The 13,557-nt window shown below is 37.7% G+C and overlaps 1 protein-coding gene across 50 annotated transcripts in view; it reads right to left on the bottom strand.

The window, feature by feature from the left end:
• Positions 1-13,557, bottom strand: part of Ranbp16 (Ran-binding protein 16) — a 230,827-nt gene that overhangs the window by 186,239 nt on the left and 31,031 nt on the right. For all 50 annotated transcript variants that reach the window (XR_011417223.1, XR_011417219.1, XR_011417222.1 and 47 more), the window contains exons 4-12: positions 2,655-2,754; positions 2,386-2,601; positions 2,186-2,332; positions 1,450-2,129; positions 1,095-1,387; positions 885-1,038; positions 396-801; positions 186-324; positions 53-130 (exon numbers count right to left, since the gene is read on the bottom strand). Coding sequence is in view for 6 of the 50 variants with exons in the window: in XM_032433193.2 (XP_032289084.1) it covers positions 53-130; positions 186-324; positions 396-801; positions 885-1,038; positions 1,095-1,387; positions 1,450-2,129; positions 2,186-2,332; positions 2,386-2,601; positions 2,655-2,754 (2,213 nt within the window). In the remaining 44 variants the exon portion in view is untranslated. The remainder of the gene's footprint in view (positions 1-52; positions 131-185; positions 325-395; positions 802-884; positions 1,039-1,094; positions 1,388-1,449; positions 2,130-2,185; positions 2,333-2,385; positions 2,602-2,654; positions 2,755-13,557) is intronic.

Raw genomic sequence — 13,557 nt, forward strand, 5'->3', positions numbered from 1 at the left:
CGAAAAAGATGAACTAATTTATGTATAACGACATACTTTTGTTCAGATATACTTTTTAATTGAAGCTGCTTAAAGATGTATGATACAATGCTATCTAAAATAGTGCAACAGCTGATATAAATTGCCGAATCTGCAAAAAAGAGAAGTTTAACACTGTACATATATGTTGAGAAAATTATATATACCTAGTGCGGCAAGGCCCTTTGTCAGAGTTTCCAATACATACACAAATGCGCGTGGTTCTAAAGTGGCAAGATATGTCACATGATCCTGAGATAGGCAGTTTAATAAATTGTAATAAGCCGAGGCCAATTTCGGGTATTCCTATTTATTTTGTATATTTCCAAGTTTGTTATTTATATTTTTATTTAATTAAATTAAATTAATTAAATTACCAATAAATCACTTTGCCGTATGGACAGAATAAGCTTGGCGACAATATTAAGAACATTATGTAATGTATCATCACCATATAGTTTGAACACACCACAGTTGACATAGTTCCCTCCAAGCGCATTTTTTAAAATCAAGAAGCAGATTGATATTCCCTTTAGTTTCATTGGGTAAAGTTGATCAGTTGACACTTCCAGATGTAGAATACGATTGCCATATATGCAAATAAGTTTTGATGCCTCGCGAAATAGCAAAATACCCATAGGGCTAGAAACGTTTCCGGCTAAACGCTGTGTGCGGCAATGCACTAACTCAGCAAATAACTTTAAGACAGGCGTAGTAATAGCAGGTTCATGCGCCCACAATTCCACCGCACGAAGCAATATGGGTAAGTAATCAGTGTAGTAACTACAAGGAGTAAAATGTCAAAAGCTAGTTAACTTAGAAAAAAATGTAGAAACAATATATTTAATATTGTTGGTTGTACGCACAGCCATTCAAATAGCATAGTGTATTGGATACGAGCATTAAGCGGCAATGCTAGACCACGCAAGTCGCGGGCTAACCCAATAATCGCTTTTTTGACCTCATCATTTGGAAAACTTTTTGTATCCATTAGCACATTTCCAAGTGATTCAAACTGATCTAAAGAAATACATAAAATAATATATTCTTAAACATTTTTTAAGGAGCCGATTTACTTGTAAGTGGTGTAAGAAAATTGTAGAAACGTTCTTCATCCTCGCCCAAATCAAACATTAATAAACGACTTAAGGCTGTGTAAAACATTGTCCGACAACGCATTTCGTTCAGAGATGAGCTCGTGCCAAGAAAAGGAAAATGTTCGCTTGTGTGATGTGTTAACATGAATTGAACTTCCTCTAAGCGAGCCAATTTACGCACTGAATTAAAGTGCACTGACAGATCAGATAATAACACTAAAGTTTTTGTAATTATTTGCTCAGAACGACCCCAAAACTTAAGGTTAGTTATGCTAAAAAAAAAAGAAAAGAAAACGTTAGTTTTTTTTTTTAATCTAGGAAAGAAAATACATACATTTTACGGTTTATGAAACTTAGCAACATTTGCTCATCATTTAGTCCAAAAACTTCATTAAGGCGCTTGTATACAGTTGCTTTTTGTGCCTGGTCACTGCTATGCATTTTCCGAACCTGATCTAAAAAGCTCAAAATGGCTAGTTCCAGCTTCTCACAACCAGTTTGAGGAAGACGTGAGTCAGTTAAACTCATAAGTTGCAGTACACGAATAACAAGCTCTGCATCCATATTGTCATGTTCATCGCTGGTGGTCACAGAAAGTCTCCCCACAATGGCCGAACCAATTATATAAACCAACCAAGTCAATTGCAACTCATGGACCGTAATATCTATAGGGTTTGCATTGAGGCTCTGAATGAGATTTTCGTACTCACGTGCCTTTTGATCAAAATGTTGTACAAGAAGGTTGCAAGTCTTATTGTACTCGCAACGCTCGATAACCGATAACTGTTCAAGCTGTTGTTGTACCATACAAAGATCATCTAAGGGATCCTCCATATTATCACGTACAATTAAGGGCACAGCCTCTAAACGGGACTCAATGTATGCCTTTATCACTTCAGGTGTATATGTGCCAAGTAAATGCGGATCCGGCGATTTGACGTACGGTACTGAAGCAACCATACGCTGCCATAGAGTAAGTAAATAGTGCACGCTATTTGGAGCAAAGAGCCACATCTGCAAATGTGAACAATGTCCATTTCTTTTAAGCCTTTAACCGAAAATATACTCACATGTAACGATTGTACCGTAAACTTCGCGATTAATTCTATGGCTTCGGGGTAGCAAGGAACACCAATGAGTTCCCCAAGTTGATAATTGGATTTCAGACGCGCTAGCAAACGACAAAATTCATGGTAATTATCTGGATCGCTAAGACCCTAAAATAAATATTTAAGACATTGGTATTAAAATAAAGTAGTTACGAACTTACGTGCAAGTTTCTGAGTATATTTTTGACTCCTTCAACTAAGTTGGTCAAAAATTTCGTTCGCTCTGAGTTACTAAACAGAGATCGACGTACAGATGTCATTTGCACTAGGCACGAAAGTGAATAACTGGCTAAACCATTCGGTAAAATTTGATATAAATCAAAGAATAATTTTAATGTGTTTGTGTCAAGAAAAGCAGGACGCCAAGCTGTTGGTATCTAAGAAAAATCGATAATTATTTAAATTATATGTTTTTTAAAATATAACAAACCTGGACATTGTTCATATCATCAGCTGACTCATCAGTGGAACTACCAATAAAATCAAAGCTCAGGCAGTTTTTTGTTAATCGTAAGACTTGGGATATTAGCCTGCACAAAAACCAAAATAAATAAATAAGCAAAATGATTGAACATTTGATATTATTTGCAGTACAAAATAACTTTAATTTTCCAATAAATGGTCAGACATACAGAAAAGAGAACATGCTACAAGCACTATGTTTTAAACATAGTCTTTTTTGCGGTAACATTTGTGTTTTTCCTTACATTATTTAAAAAAAGCTTTGAAATTAATAATAACCATATACTTCATGTGCTTATATTTGGTTTGATGGAAGGCCTTTACTGTTTTCGGGCCAACCTCCGAACTTGCTATCAGCTATCACAATTGCCCAAGAAATGGTATGGTAAGCTATACTACCAGCTTAAAAGAAAATGCTTAAGAGATCACACTTAAACTAACAGTTCTACAAACAAAACGAACCCAAGGGTAACAACAATAACAAGTTGCAGAAAATAAACAACAGTTTCCAGTTAAGTTTATTTCAAACCGGCACCCTTAATAAGAAGACACAATATAAGGAGGAATCTCAGACATAATAATGGAAGAACTGCTGGATAAGATTACTGATAAATTGACAATAGAACCAAGACTTGACGAAATATATAAATAACCTTTTTGCCTTAACGGACAAAACAGAAGTACATTACATTCTCAAAGAACTGAACTCCTTTCATAAACACATTAAAAGTATAAGTAAACTGGAAAAATAGGAGAAAATGCCGATTAAGCCTCTATAGGATTCAAACATGACCTTTCACTTAAAATTAGGTGGTATAAGAAACCCATTGCCTTTGGCCGAATACTTAACTATAGCTGAAACCAACCAAGTATAACCATAGATACAGAAATCAGATGCACGAGAAGGTACACAACATATCACAAACAAATCGGGTCAGAATGTAATTAAAACAGAAAGTAATTATTAAAAGGACAACAAATCACAACACAACAACCTTAGAACCTACGAAAATATACAAAGCACGAATATCAAAACGCCTCAGGAACTGCTACAAGAAACAAGAAATAAAAGAAGCACACAATACATTACAAAATTTCTTCAAAAATAATAAGACAAAAATTCCAATGATGGACAAAAGTTATGTAATTATAAAAAACCATGTTGCGGGAACAACAATAATTACAATAACGTGTACATCGGTACAACAAATCAAAACTAAAACATGTAAGAGGTTCTAGTCGGGAGCTCCCAACTAGGGGATACCCTGAACCCTCTTCTTCCAACATCAAATGCATATATATATTCTATTTTAGAAGCTATATATCAGGTTTGGTGACTCCAGCTTTTATTATTTACCAAAATTGCCCAAAAACCAGCAAATCGAAATCGACTTTTATCGATTGCTTGGAAAGGGAAAAAGTTATCGATTATCTGAAACAACCTCGATCAGCGCAGGCACTAGGAGCACCTACCTCCAAAATTTCTCTAGCTCATATATAGCTCTGAGATCCTTGCGTTCATACGTTCGGACGGACGGACGGACAGACAGACGGACATGGCTAGATCGACTCGGCTATTGACACTGAACAAGAAAATATATACTTTATGGGGTCGGAGATGCTTTGTTCTGCCTGTTATATACATTTGCATTTTGCACAAATACAATATACCCTTTTTACCCATTTTCAATGGGTTCAGGGTATAAAAAAGGTACATTCCCCCGTAGAGCTCGAACACGCGACAGACCCCACCACTTACTAGGCCCATACTCAGCAGCCACACCAATAACTAAATACTTATGATCAAAAAGGAACTCAAATAGCATTACAGAAAAAATTCGCAATTACTATGGTGGTAGAATGCGAAGCAGACGCGCATGAGTCTGTGTGTGTGTACATGCATACAAAAATTCTTAAAGCTGCTGCCCCATCCAATTGCGCAGTTGCATAAAACTTTGGTTTTTTCTTAGCCGATCTTAATGAAATTTTCCCCAGTATATCTTATTGTACCATATAATATTTATGTATACTGAAAAAGTCAATTGCATTTAAATTGTGGCTTAAATTGGTTGGCAATAAAAGTTGGGTTATTTACTTGATTTATAGCTCTGGGGTGGTAGCGGGGAGGTGGCGATAGGTATGAAATGAAAGATACTTGAAATATCTATAATATTCTAGAAGCAACATATCATGTTTGGTGGCTCTAGCTCTTATTATTTACCCAATTTGCTAAAAAAAAAAAAGGATGTGGATATCGATTTTGATCGATTGCTTGGAAACGGAGAAAGTTATCGATTATCGGTAACAAACTCGATCTGCGCAGGTACTAGGAGCACCTACATCTAAAATTGCAGGTCTCTATCTCTTAAAGGTTCTGAGATCATTGCGTTCACACATACGGCCCGACAGACAGACGCCTATTGATCCTGAACAAGAATATATATACTTTATGGGGTCGGAGATGCTTCCTTCTGCCTGTTATATACATTTGCATTTTGCACAAATACAATATACCCTTTTTACCCATTTTCAATGGGTTCAGGGTATAAAAAAGGTACATTCCCCGGAAGGGCTCGAACACGCGACAGACCCCACCACTTACTAGGCCCATACTCAGCAGCCACACCAATAACTAAATACTTATGATCAAAAAGGAACTCAAATAGCATTACAGAAAAAATTCGCAATTACTATGGTGGTAGAATGCGAAGCAGACGCGCATGAGTCTGTGTGTGTGTACATGCATACAAAAATTCTTAAAGCTGCTGCCCCATCCAATTGCGCAGTTGCATAAAACTTTGGTTTTTTCTTAGCCGATCTATATGAAATTTTCCCCAGTATATCTTATTGTACCATATAATATTTATGTATACTGAAAAAGTCAATTGCATTTAAATTGTGGCTTAAATTGGTTGGCAACATAAGTTGGTTTATTAACTTGATTTATAGCTGTAGGGCGCTAACGGGGAGGTGGCGATAGGTATAAAATGAAAGATACTTGACAAATATATAATATGGTAGAAACAACATATCATGTTTGGTGACTCTAGCTCTTATTATTTACCCGATTTGCTCAAATAACAGGATGTCGATATCGATTTTGATCGATTGCTTGGAAACGGAGAAAGTTATCGATTATCGGTAACAAACTCGATCTGCGCAGGTACTAGGAGCACCTACATCTAAAATTGCAGGTCTCTATCTCTTAAATGTTCTGAGATCATTGCGTTCACACATACGTCCCGACAGACAGACGGCTATTGATCCTGAACAAGAATATATATACTTTATACAAATACAATTTACCCTTTTTACCCATTTTGAATGGGTTCAGGGTATAAAAAAGATAACCCAAATCGGACTTAAAATCATCACAATTATACGAGAAGCACAACTAATGACCCACTGTATGAAAAGTAACCACACACCAAACTCTGATGCAACAACAATACTATTTTGCGAACAACACTACAACAAACGACAAACGTTAGATATGTAACTCAACATAAACATACCAAAGTACAAACGACGAATTATACACAGAAAACTGCGGTCACTTGTATCAAAAATAAATTTAAAAATTGTTCTCGTAATAGGACTCGAACTCGTAACAGACCGCACTATTTGCCACCGTCTCTACTCAACAGCCACACCAACAATTAATTGCTTATTAAAATAAAACGAGTTAAGACAACAGCACATACACACAGCCGAGAACACAACACAAGTGCAATTGCAACGCTGTCTGTCAACATGTATACAGAAAAAGCAATTTGCGATAGCTGCCGTAAGCACCTTAATAACTTTTGTGTATCTTCCCCGATCGATCTTCATGAAATTTTCTACAGTAGATCATCACAATGATGAAATCAAATTTCATTAAAATTGTGGCTCAAATCGGTGGGCAATGCAAATTACTTGCTTTTAGCTACGTGGTGGTAGCGATAACCATAAAATAAAATATACTTGAAATATAAGTTAACAAGTAATCGCTTAGTTATTAAAGTAACCCTAGTGTGTGTTGACACACGACAGTTGAGTGCAGTGCTCTAGCTGCAACAGTCAGTGGCGGTAATCATATACTTTTGCTATGTCGCAAAAGTTTTCGTTATCGCCTAAGATTATGCTGAATCAGATTGTGTCAGATTGTTTCTCATGCCGACTTTGAATTATCGGTCGCCAGCATAAGATTATAAACATACGTGAAGTGTCAACTAATAGGCATTTGCGACAAGCTAATTAGTTGATGCCATACAGGGAAATAAAAGTTGAATACGATAGTGACGGTTGGGACGTAGAACCCATTAATAATGATCAAACACACACCCAAATAGAACAATCATGTACGCAAGCCAAGTACAGCCATTGATAGTTAAAGCTTTGACCACACAAGAAGAAAGATCTCGAACTCAATTCAGTGCTGTGGAAGCCCAGATAAGTAGTCTGCATGTAGAAACACCCCAAATTGTATCATACCAAAGAATATCAGTGAACTCAGACATAATATGCGACATTCCACTAGATATTATAAAGTCAATCCCCGACATTGACGACACCAAAGACGAATATGTGGCATGGCGTCTATCAGCCACTGACGCGTACGAACTGTTCGCACTATTTGACGGCATTAGTACCACATTACCAGGCGGTAGCTACTATCTTGAAGAAAGTGAGGGAGAAAAGACTCCAGAAAGAAACCCTCAATTCCTCAAGCGTTAGCATAACAATGCTAACCAAGAACAAAATAAGGGAGACCAACAAAGTCAGGCCCCGGGAGATATGGAAGTAGGTTCCTTATCAATATACAAGTAACCCACAGAGTTCGGGAAACCCCAAACCAATAGTGCGCTGGCGCAAAAACGACAAAACACGTCTGAACGTATGCCAAGCCCTAGGCGGCGGCGCCTTCTGCCATTCAAGAAGTGATTTATGAGAAGGAAGCCACATCCGCGGTTAACGACATAGCGGATTATAGCGATTCGTTACGTGGCAATGAGTCGGTGAATTTTTTCTCGGCTAGGGGTCATCAAACTGCATTTGACCGGGAGATCTTTAAAAATCCTAATTGACACAAGGGCGACAAAGAATTGTTTAAATCCCGTAAAGGAGCTAAAAAACATAGCTCCTGTCGACAACCCTTTCACTGTGAGCTGAGTACATCGCGACAGTAAAATCTAAAGCAATTGCCTAATAAAAATTTTCCGACAAGTTTCTCCATTTTTTTCTAGACACGCTGGAAACGTTTGATGCCATCATAGGTATCGCGGGTAGGAGTAACATTAAACATACATTACAGCACTTTCGAATACCAGAATATCAGAAAAGTTACGATACCATAACTGTAAAGGTGTTAACTTGACAGATGTAGATGACAGTAGTACCCGGCTGCGTTAAAAATAAATTTAAAAAGAAAATACTAGAGAGAATAAAGGTATTTTCGACCTCCAATAAGCCATTATCTTTTAACACCTCAGTCTTGGCCACGGTAGACAACGAGCCGGTGTATTCGAAATTGTACCCACAGCCTATGGGAGTGGCATATTTCGTAAATAATGAAATCAAACAATTATTGAAAAGTGGCATGATTAGGCATTAAGGTCCCCTTATAACAGACCAATATGGGTTGTAGACAAAAAAGGTACTGATGCCAACGGCAGTAAAAATTAACGTTTGGTAATCGACTTTAGGAAGCTAAATCAGCGAACTATTGCCGATCGATATCCAAGGCCTTGCATCCTCATGATTTCAGCTATCCTGGGAAAATCGAAATTTTTCACAACCCTAGATTGTAAAACAGGATAAACGGCGAAAATTATAACTTCTGTCGCTTGCCATTCGGTCACAAAAAGCCATAGACGACGTGCTAAAAAGAGTAGATCTGTAAAATATGTTACGTCTATGTATACGACGTAATAATTTTTATGTTAAGCACCCCTAACCCTCTTTTAAATATGTGTATTCCCAAGTCAATTCCTTCGACTACTTCCCAGATTGTCAAATCGAATAACTATAATATCGATATATTTTAAAAAGTTTAATAAGTCAGGTTCATGCACAATAAATAGTCCATAGCCAGTCGAATTTCTTTCTTCTGAATGCTATGAGAATTATCTAACTCGTTGCAAAAGGCAATTTGCCCAAAATCAAAGATAGTTTTACAATTTTGTAAGCTTGAAGCGTAGGTTGGTCGACTTCTTTTTCTGTCGGAATGGATAACGCTAGCAATGACTCTGATTCTAACCTAATCTCTTTGCTAATTTTTTCCAATTAACCTACTCTTCAGTCTGTCCTAATAATAATTGTTCCTCTACTATTCCTTCCTCTAGTTCTATACCTCCTATTATTTCCCATTTAACTTTCCTTTTGACTAAAAATTATTCAAAATCTTAATATCCTGGGCCTGATAATATTCCTAGTGTTCTACTCAAGGAGTGTAGTTCTTTCCTTCTTTATCCATTGCTAAAGCTTTTTAATCTATCTCTAGAATCTTTCCATCTCTTTGGAAAGAATCTTGTATCATTCCTCTCCTCACCACTTCTTTTCTGGAAAGCCTGATATACAGAATTACAGGGGCATTGCAAAACTGTCCGCTACTCCTGAATTATTTGAAAAATTATAAACTTCAATTTGCAGCATTTCTACAAATCAGTTGTTTCCCATCTGCAACGTGGATTCGTACAGAATCTGTCAACTACGACCAATCTGCTTGAGTTTACTTTCTTGGTAAATGATGCTTTCCTTTCGAAAATGTAAGCTGATGTCATTTGCACTGACTTCAGTAAGGCGTTTGACTCTGTGCACCATGACATTTAACTATTTAAACTTGACCGAATAGGTTTCCCTCTATCTCTTTTGCTTTGGATTGATTATAATTTAAAAGGTAGGACCCAAAGAGTAATGCTGAGGCTGACTACCTCTAAACAGGTTTACGATACTTTTGGTGTTCCTCAAGTCATCTTAAACCTTTACTTTTTACTCTTTTTATAAATGATCTTCCCCCTGTTATATCACATGCCCGTGTACTCATGTAAGCGGACGATGTGAAACCTATTCAATCATACACTAATCCCCTACATCATCATTCTCTTCTACAAGAAGATTTGAACGCTAAGCAACTTTGGTGTTCGGCCAATCAATTGTATCATTATATAATGTGTTTTGGCATTTAATCGTATTGCACCTTATCTTGTCAGTTATACAATCGACAATGCTCCATTGCTACATATACTTACAGTTAAGGATCTAGGCGCTCTTTTTGATTTTAATCCCAGCTTCAATCTGCATCTCGATACCGTCGTTAATGAGGTAAAATGTGTACTTGTATTAATTAAACGATTGTCTAAAGAGTTAAACGATGCTTTTATAACGAGACTTCTGTACATCTCTCTTGTTCGCCCTTGCCTTGAATACTGCTCTTGCATCTGGTTTCCACAGTATAAAAATAGCCGGGATCGTATTGAGTCTGTTCAGAAGCAATTGTTATTTTCTGCCTTACGAGCTTTAAATTGGGACCCTAATCTGCGGTTGCCATCCTTCTCGAGCGGGCTGCTTCTTCTCAACTTTCCGTTGTTAACCAACTATAAGACAATTCTCGGTGTTGTCTTTCTGCATAAGTTGATTGTTAGCGATATAGATTCTCCTTTTCTGCTAGGGCGTCTTCAATTCTCTGTTCCGGCTAGACCAAGCAGAAATTTTCGCCCCTTATTCCTTCCTATCTACGTGCACAACAGACTACGCTATGAACAATCCTTTTCGCGTGCTAAAAGTTAAAATAGTTTGCATCACGTTTTCTTTACCTAACTTTATTTACACCTAATAAAATCGTTGCTTTCAGGATACCTTCAGGAAGTCTCTGGCCATTTCCAGCTATGAGCAGGAATGGCTAAGATTTTTTTTTGTTATAGGCTCTTGTAGCGTCACTGATAAAAAAAAAACAACAGTCAAACACCTTTATCGATCGGTGATGCTATTAGAAAATTGTGTTCTCTATCGAAACACTCATTTCATTTTCATTATATATGTGTAATCTATTGAATAATGAGGAAGACACTCGTTTTGTCGACCATTAATAAGTAATTAAATAAATAAAATAAAATAAAAGCAGACCCCGAAAAAGTTACACCCATACAAGAGCACATAGAATCAAAACACTTGTACAGCTTAAGCTCATCTATAGGTTTAGCCAGTTACTACAGGATTAAAGATTTTGCAGCCATAGCAAGACCATTACCAGACATACTGAAAGACGAAAATGGTTCAGTCAGCAAGCACAGGTTCCGAAAGGTTGCAATTGAGTTTAATGAAATTCAATCTACGAAATATTTTGGCATCAGAAGATGTCATTCTCATGAACCCAGATTTCAAACTGCCTTTTGAGTTGACCACAGATGCCTCTGCAAATGTTATTGGAGCGGTTTTATCCCAAAGAGGCCGACCAATAACCATGATTTCCCGAACTCTTTAACAATGCGAGTAAAACTATGCCAGAAATTAAGAGTAACTACTATCAATACTTTGGGCTCTGGGTAAACTACACAATTTCTTGTACGGTACGAAAAAAGTAAAGATCTTCAATGATCGTCAACCCGTTATCTTAGCATTCTCGGACAGAAACATAAACGCCAAAATAAAGAAGAGGAACACGTATATAGACGAGCACGATGCAAAAATGTTCTCCAAGCAAGGGAAAGAAAATTTTGTAGCAGACGCGTTATCGCGGTATAAATGCTCTAAAACACGAGCCTCAGTCTGACCATGCAACCATTTATAGTGAAGTGTGTTTGACAAGCCTGTAAGCTGCTTCAGGAACCAAATAATCCCGGAAGAGGCACGCTATCCGTTAAAACGAAGCCTCATACTCTTCGGCAGCAAGACTCGCCATTTCATCAGTTTCACTGACAAAAACACTGTTTTTGAGACTCTTTGATAGGGTTAATAACCCAGATGTTGTCAATGCAATACATTGCGATTTACCAACTATGGTTAGCTTTTAACACAATTTGGTGTTAAAATTCCCGGCAACCAAATTTTAGCACTGCAAGAATGTCATATCAGACTTAACAGGCAAAAACAAGCAGATAGGAATAATAACTGCCGAGCACAACCGTGCACATCGGGACGCTCAAGATAACGTCAAACAAGTCAATCCGTGACTATAACTTTCAAAAAATAGGCAAGTTAGCCAATGGAGTCGTTGAAAAACTGCTTTGTTTGCCCCAAAGCCAAATATGATAGGAATCCAAAAAAAACAGGAACCAGTTCCTTAATATGCAGGGGAAATGCTCCACATTGATATTTAGTCTACTGACAAGCAATTTCTAAAATGCATCGATATATTTTCCAAATTTGCGGCCGTGCAACCGGTGATAATGCCCATAACCGAACTAGTGAATTTATTCCCAAAAATCAAAACAATATATTGCGATACCGATGCCGAATTTAACCCGAAAACTATAACTTCGCTTTTTAAGAGCGATTATGATACAAATGTCCCCAAAGGAGAGGTAGAGCGTTTCTACAGCACCTTGACAGAAAACGCAAGGAGCCTAAAAATCGACAACAAAAAATTGAAGACACATAGGACTCATGAGGATGACAGTGGAGTACAATAGGATCCTACACTGTCACAAACTAAATGCCCATCGAAGTCATACGGACAAGCAAAGCAAGGTTTTCGAAGTAGGCGAACCGGTGTTCTTAAAGAAAAATAGAAGGCTAGGCAACAAACTGGCCCCCCTTATGCTCAAAAGAAAACATTCAAGCAGACACGGGAACGTCTGTTATAGTTAAGGGGAGGGTGGTCCACAAAGACAACCTCAAGTGAAGCTTGCCTTTCGAAACTTCAATTAAAATAGATTAACGTTAGAACTAAGATGCACAAGAACCTAACCTCTTTCCGTTACAGGTTTGTGGAAACGATATTCTTTATAATAGGAAAAGCGAACGCTCGGATTACCGACTATTCACACTCCAACTATATAGTTTCAAATAATCTCGTTGTTACCATACCAGTGCATTCTCGCCTAATATGGATATGGGATATGGGGGTATGGGAACAGCGAGTTTATTTGAAACATGCAAGCAACTTAACGGATTTTTCGAACATCGCAAATGACACGGAAGAGTTGTGCGAATTATTTCCACAATCGTACATGCGAAAATGATTAGAGAATTATTGATACAGAACACAAAAGAAGTCTTCGTAATAATAATACTCCATACAATTGCCAGAAGTTTAGATTTTCTAGGCACAGCACTTAAGGTAGTAGCAGGTACCCCAAAAGCCTCAGACTTAGTTAAAATCAGAATCAGAAACAATGGGCAGGTAGTGACAAACTCAGAGACGCAAAGGTAGATAAACAAGCTCATGGAAATACAAGAATTGGTACCCACAATCACGCTGACCAAGTCTAGCATAGTTAACCCAACTGTTTTCGACCATAACAATTTAAAGCCGCTGGTCGAACACACTATAGATGTCTCCATAGTTAGCTTAAAGGACGCAGCCACCATTAGAGTCTTTCAGTCCGGAAATTTTATACAAATAATAATCGCATTGTGAGAGTCACCGTATTTCCAGTATCTCACCAGCACACTGTGCTAGTACAATATGACACCGTGGCTGGATGCGAGGATACCTTAGCAATTACAGCAATTACATTTTGCAAGCTCGCGAACCATGACACTTGCGCACGGCCTCTGCACGTTTGCCACTCGCAACTCAGCTATCTACGACCGATTGTACTGGTGGACAACGGCGTAATATTCGCCAACGAGAGCCCATCCCAAATCAGCACTGATGACGGCCCTGAAATATCAAAAAATGGCACATATCTTGTCACCTTTAATCAACGGCACTAAATATGTGAACC

The sequence above is a fragment of the Drosophila virilis genome, unplaced genomic scaffold, assembly GCF_030788295.1.
Source record: "Drosophila virilis strain 15010-1051.87 unplaced genomic scaffold, Dvir_AGI_RSII-ME tig00001479, whole genome shotgun sequence".
NCBI classification, from domain to species: domain Eukaryota; kingdom Metazoa; phylum Arthropoda; class Insecta; order Diptera; family Drosophilidae; genus Drosophila; species Drosophila virilis.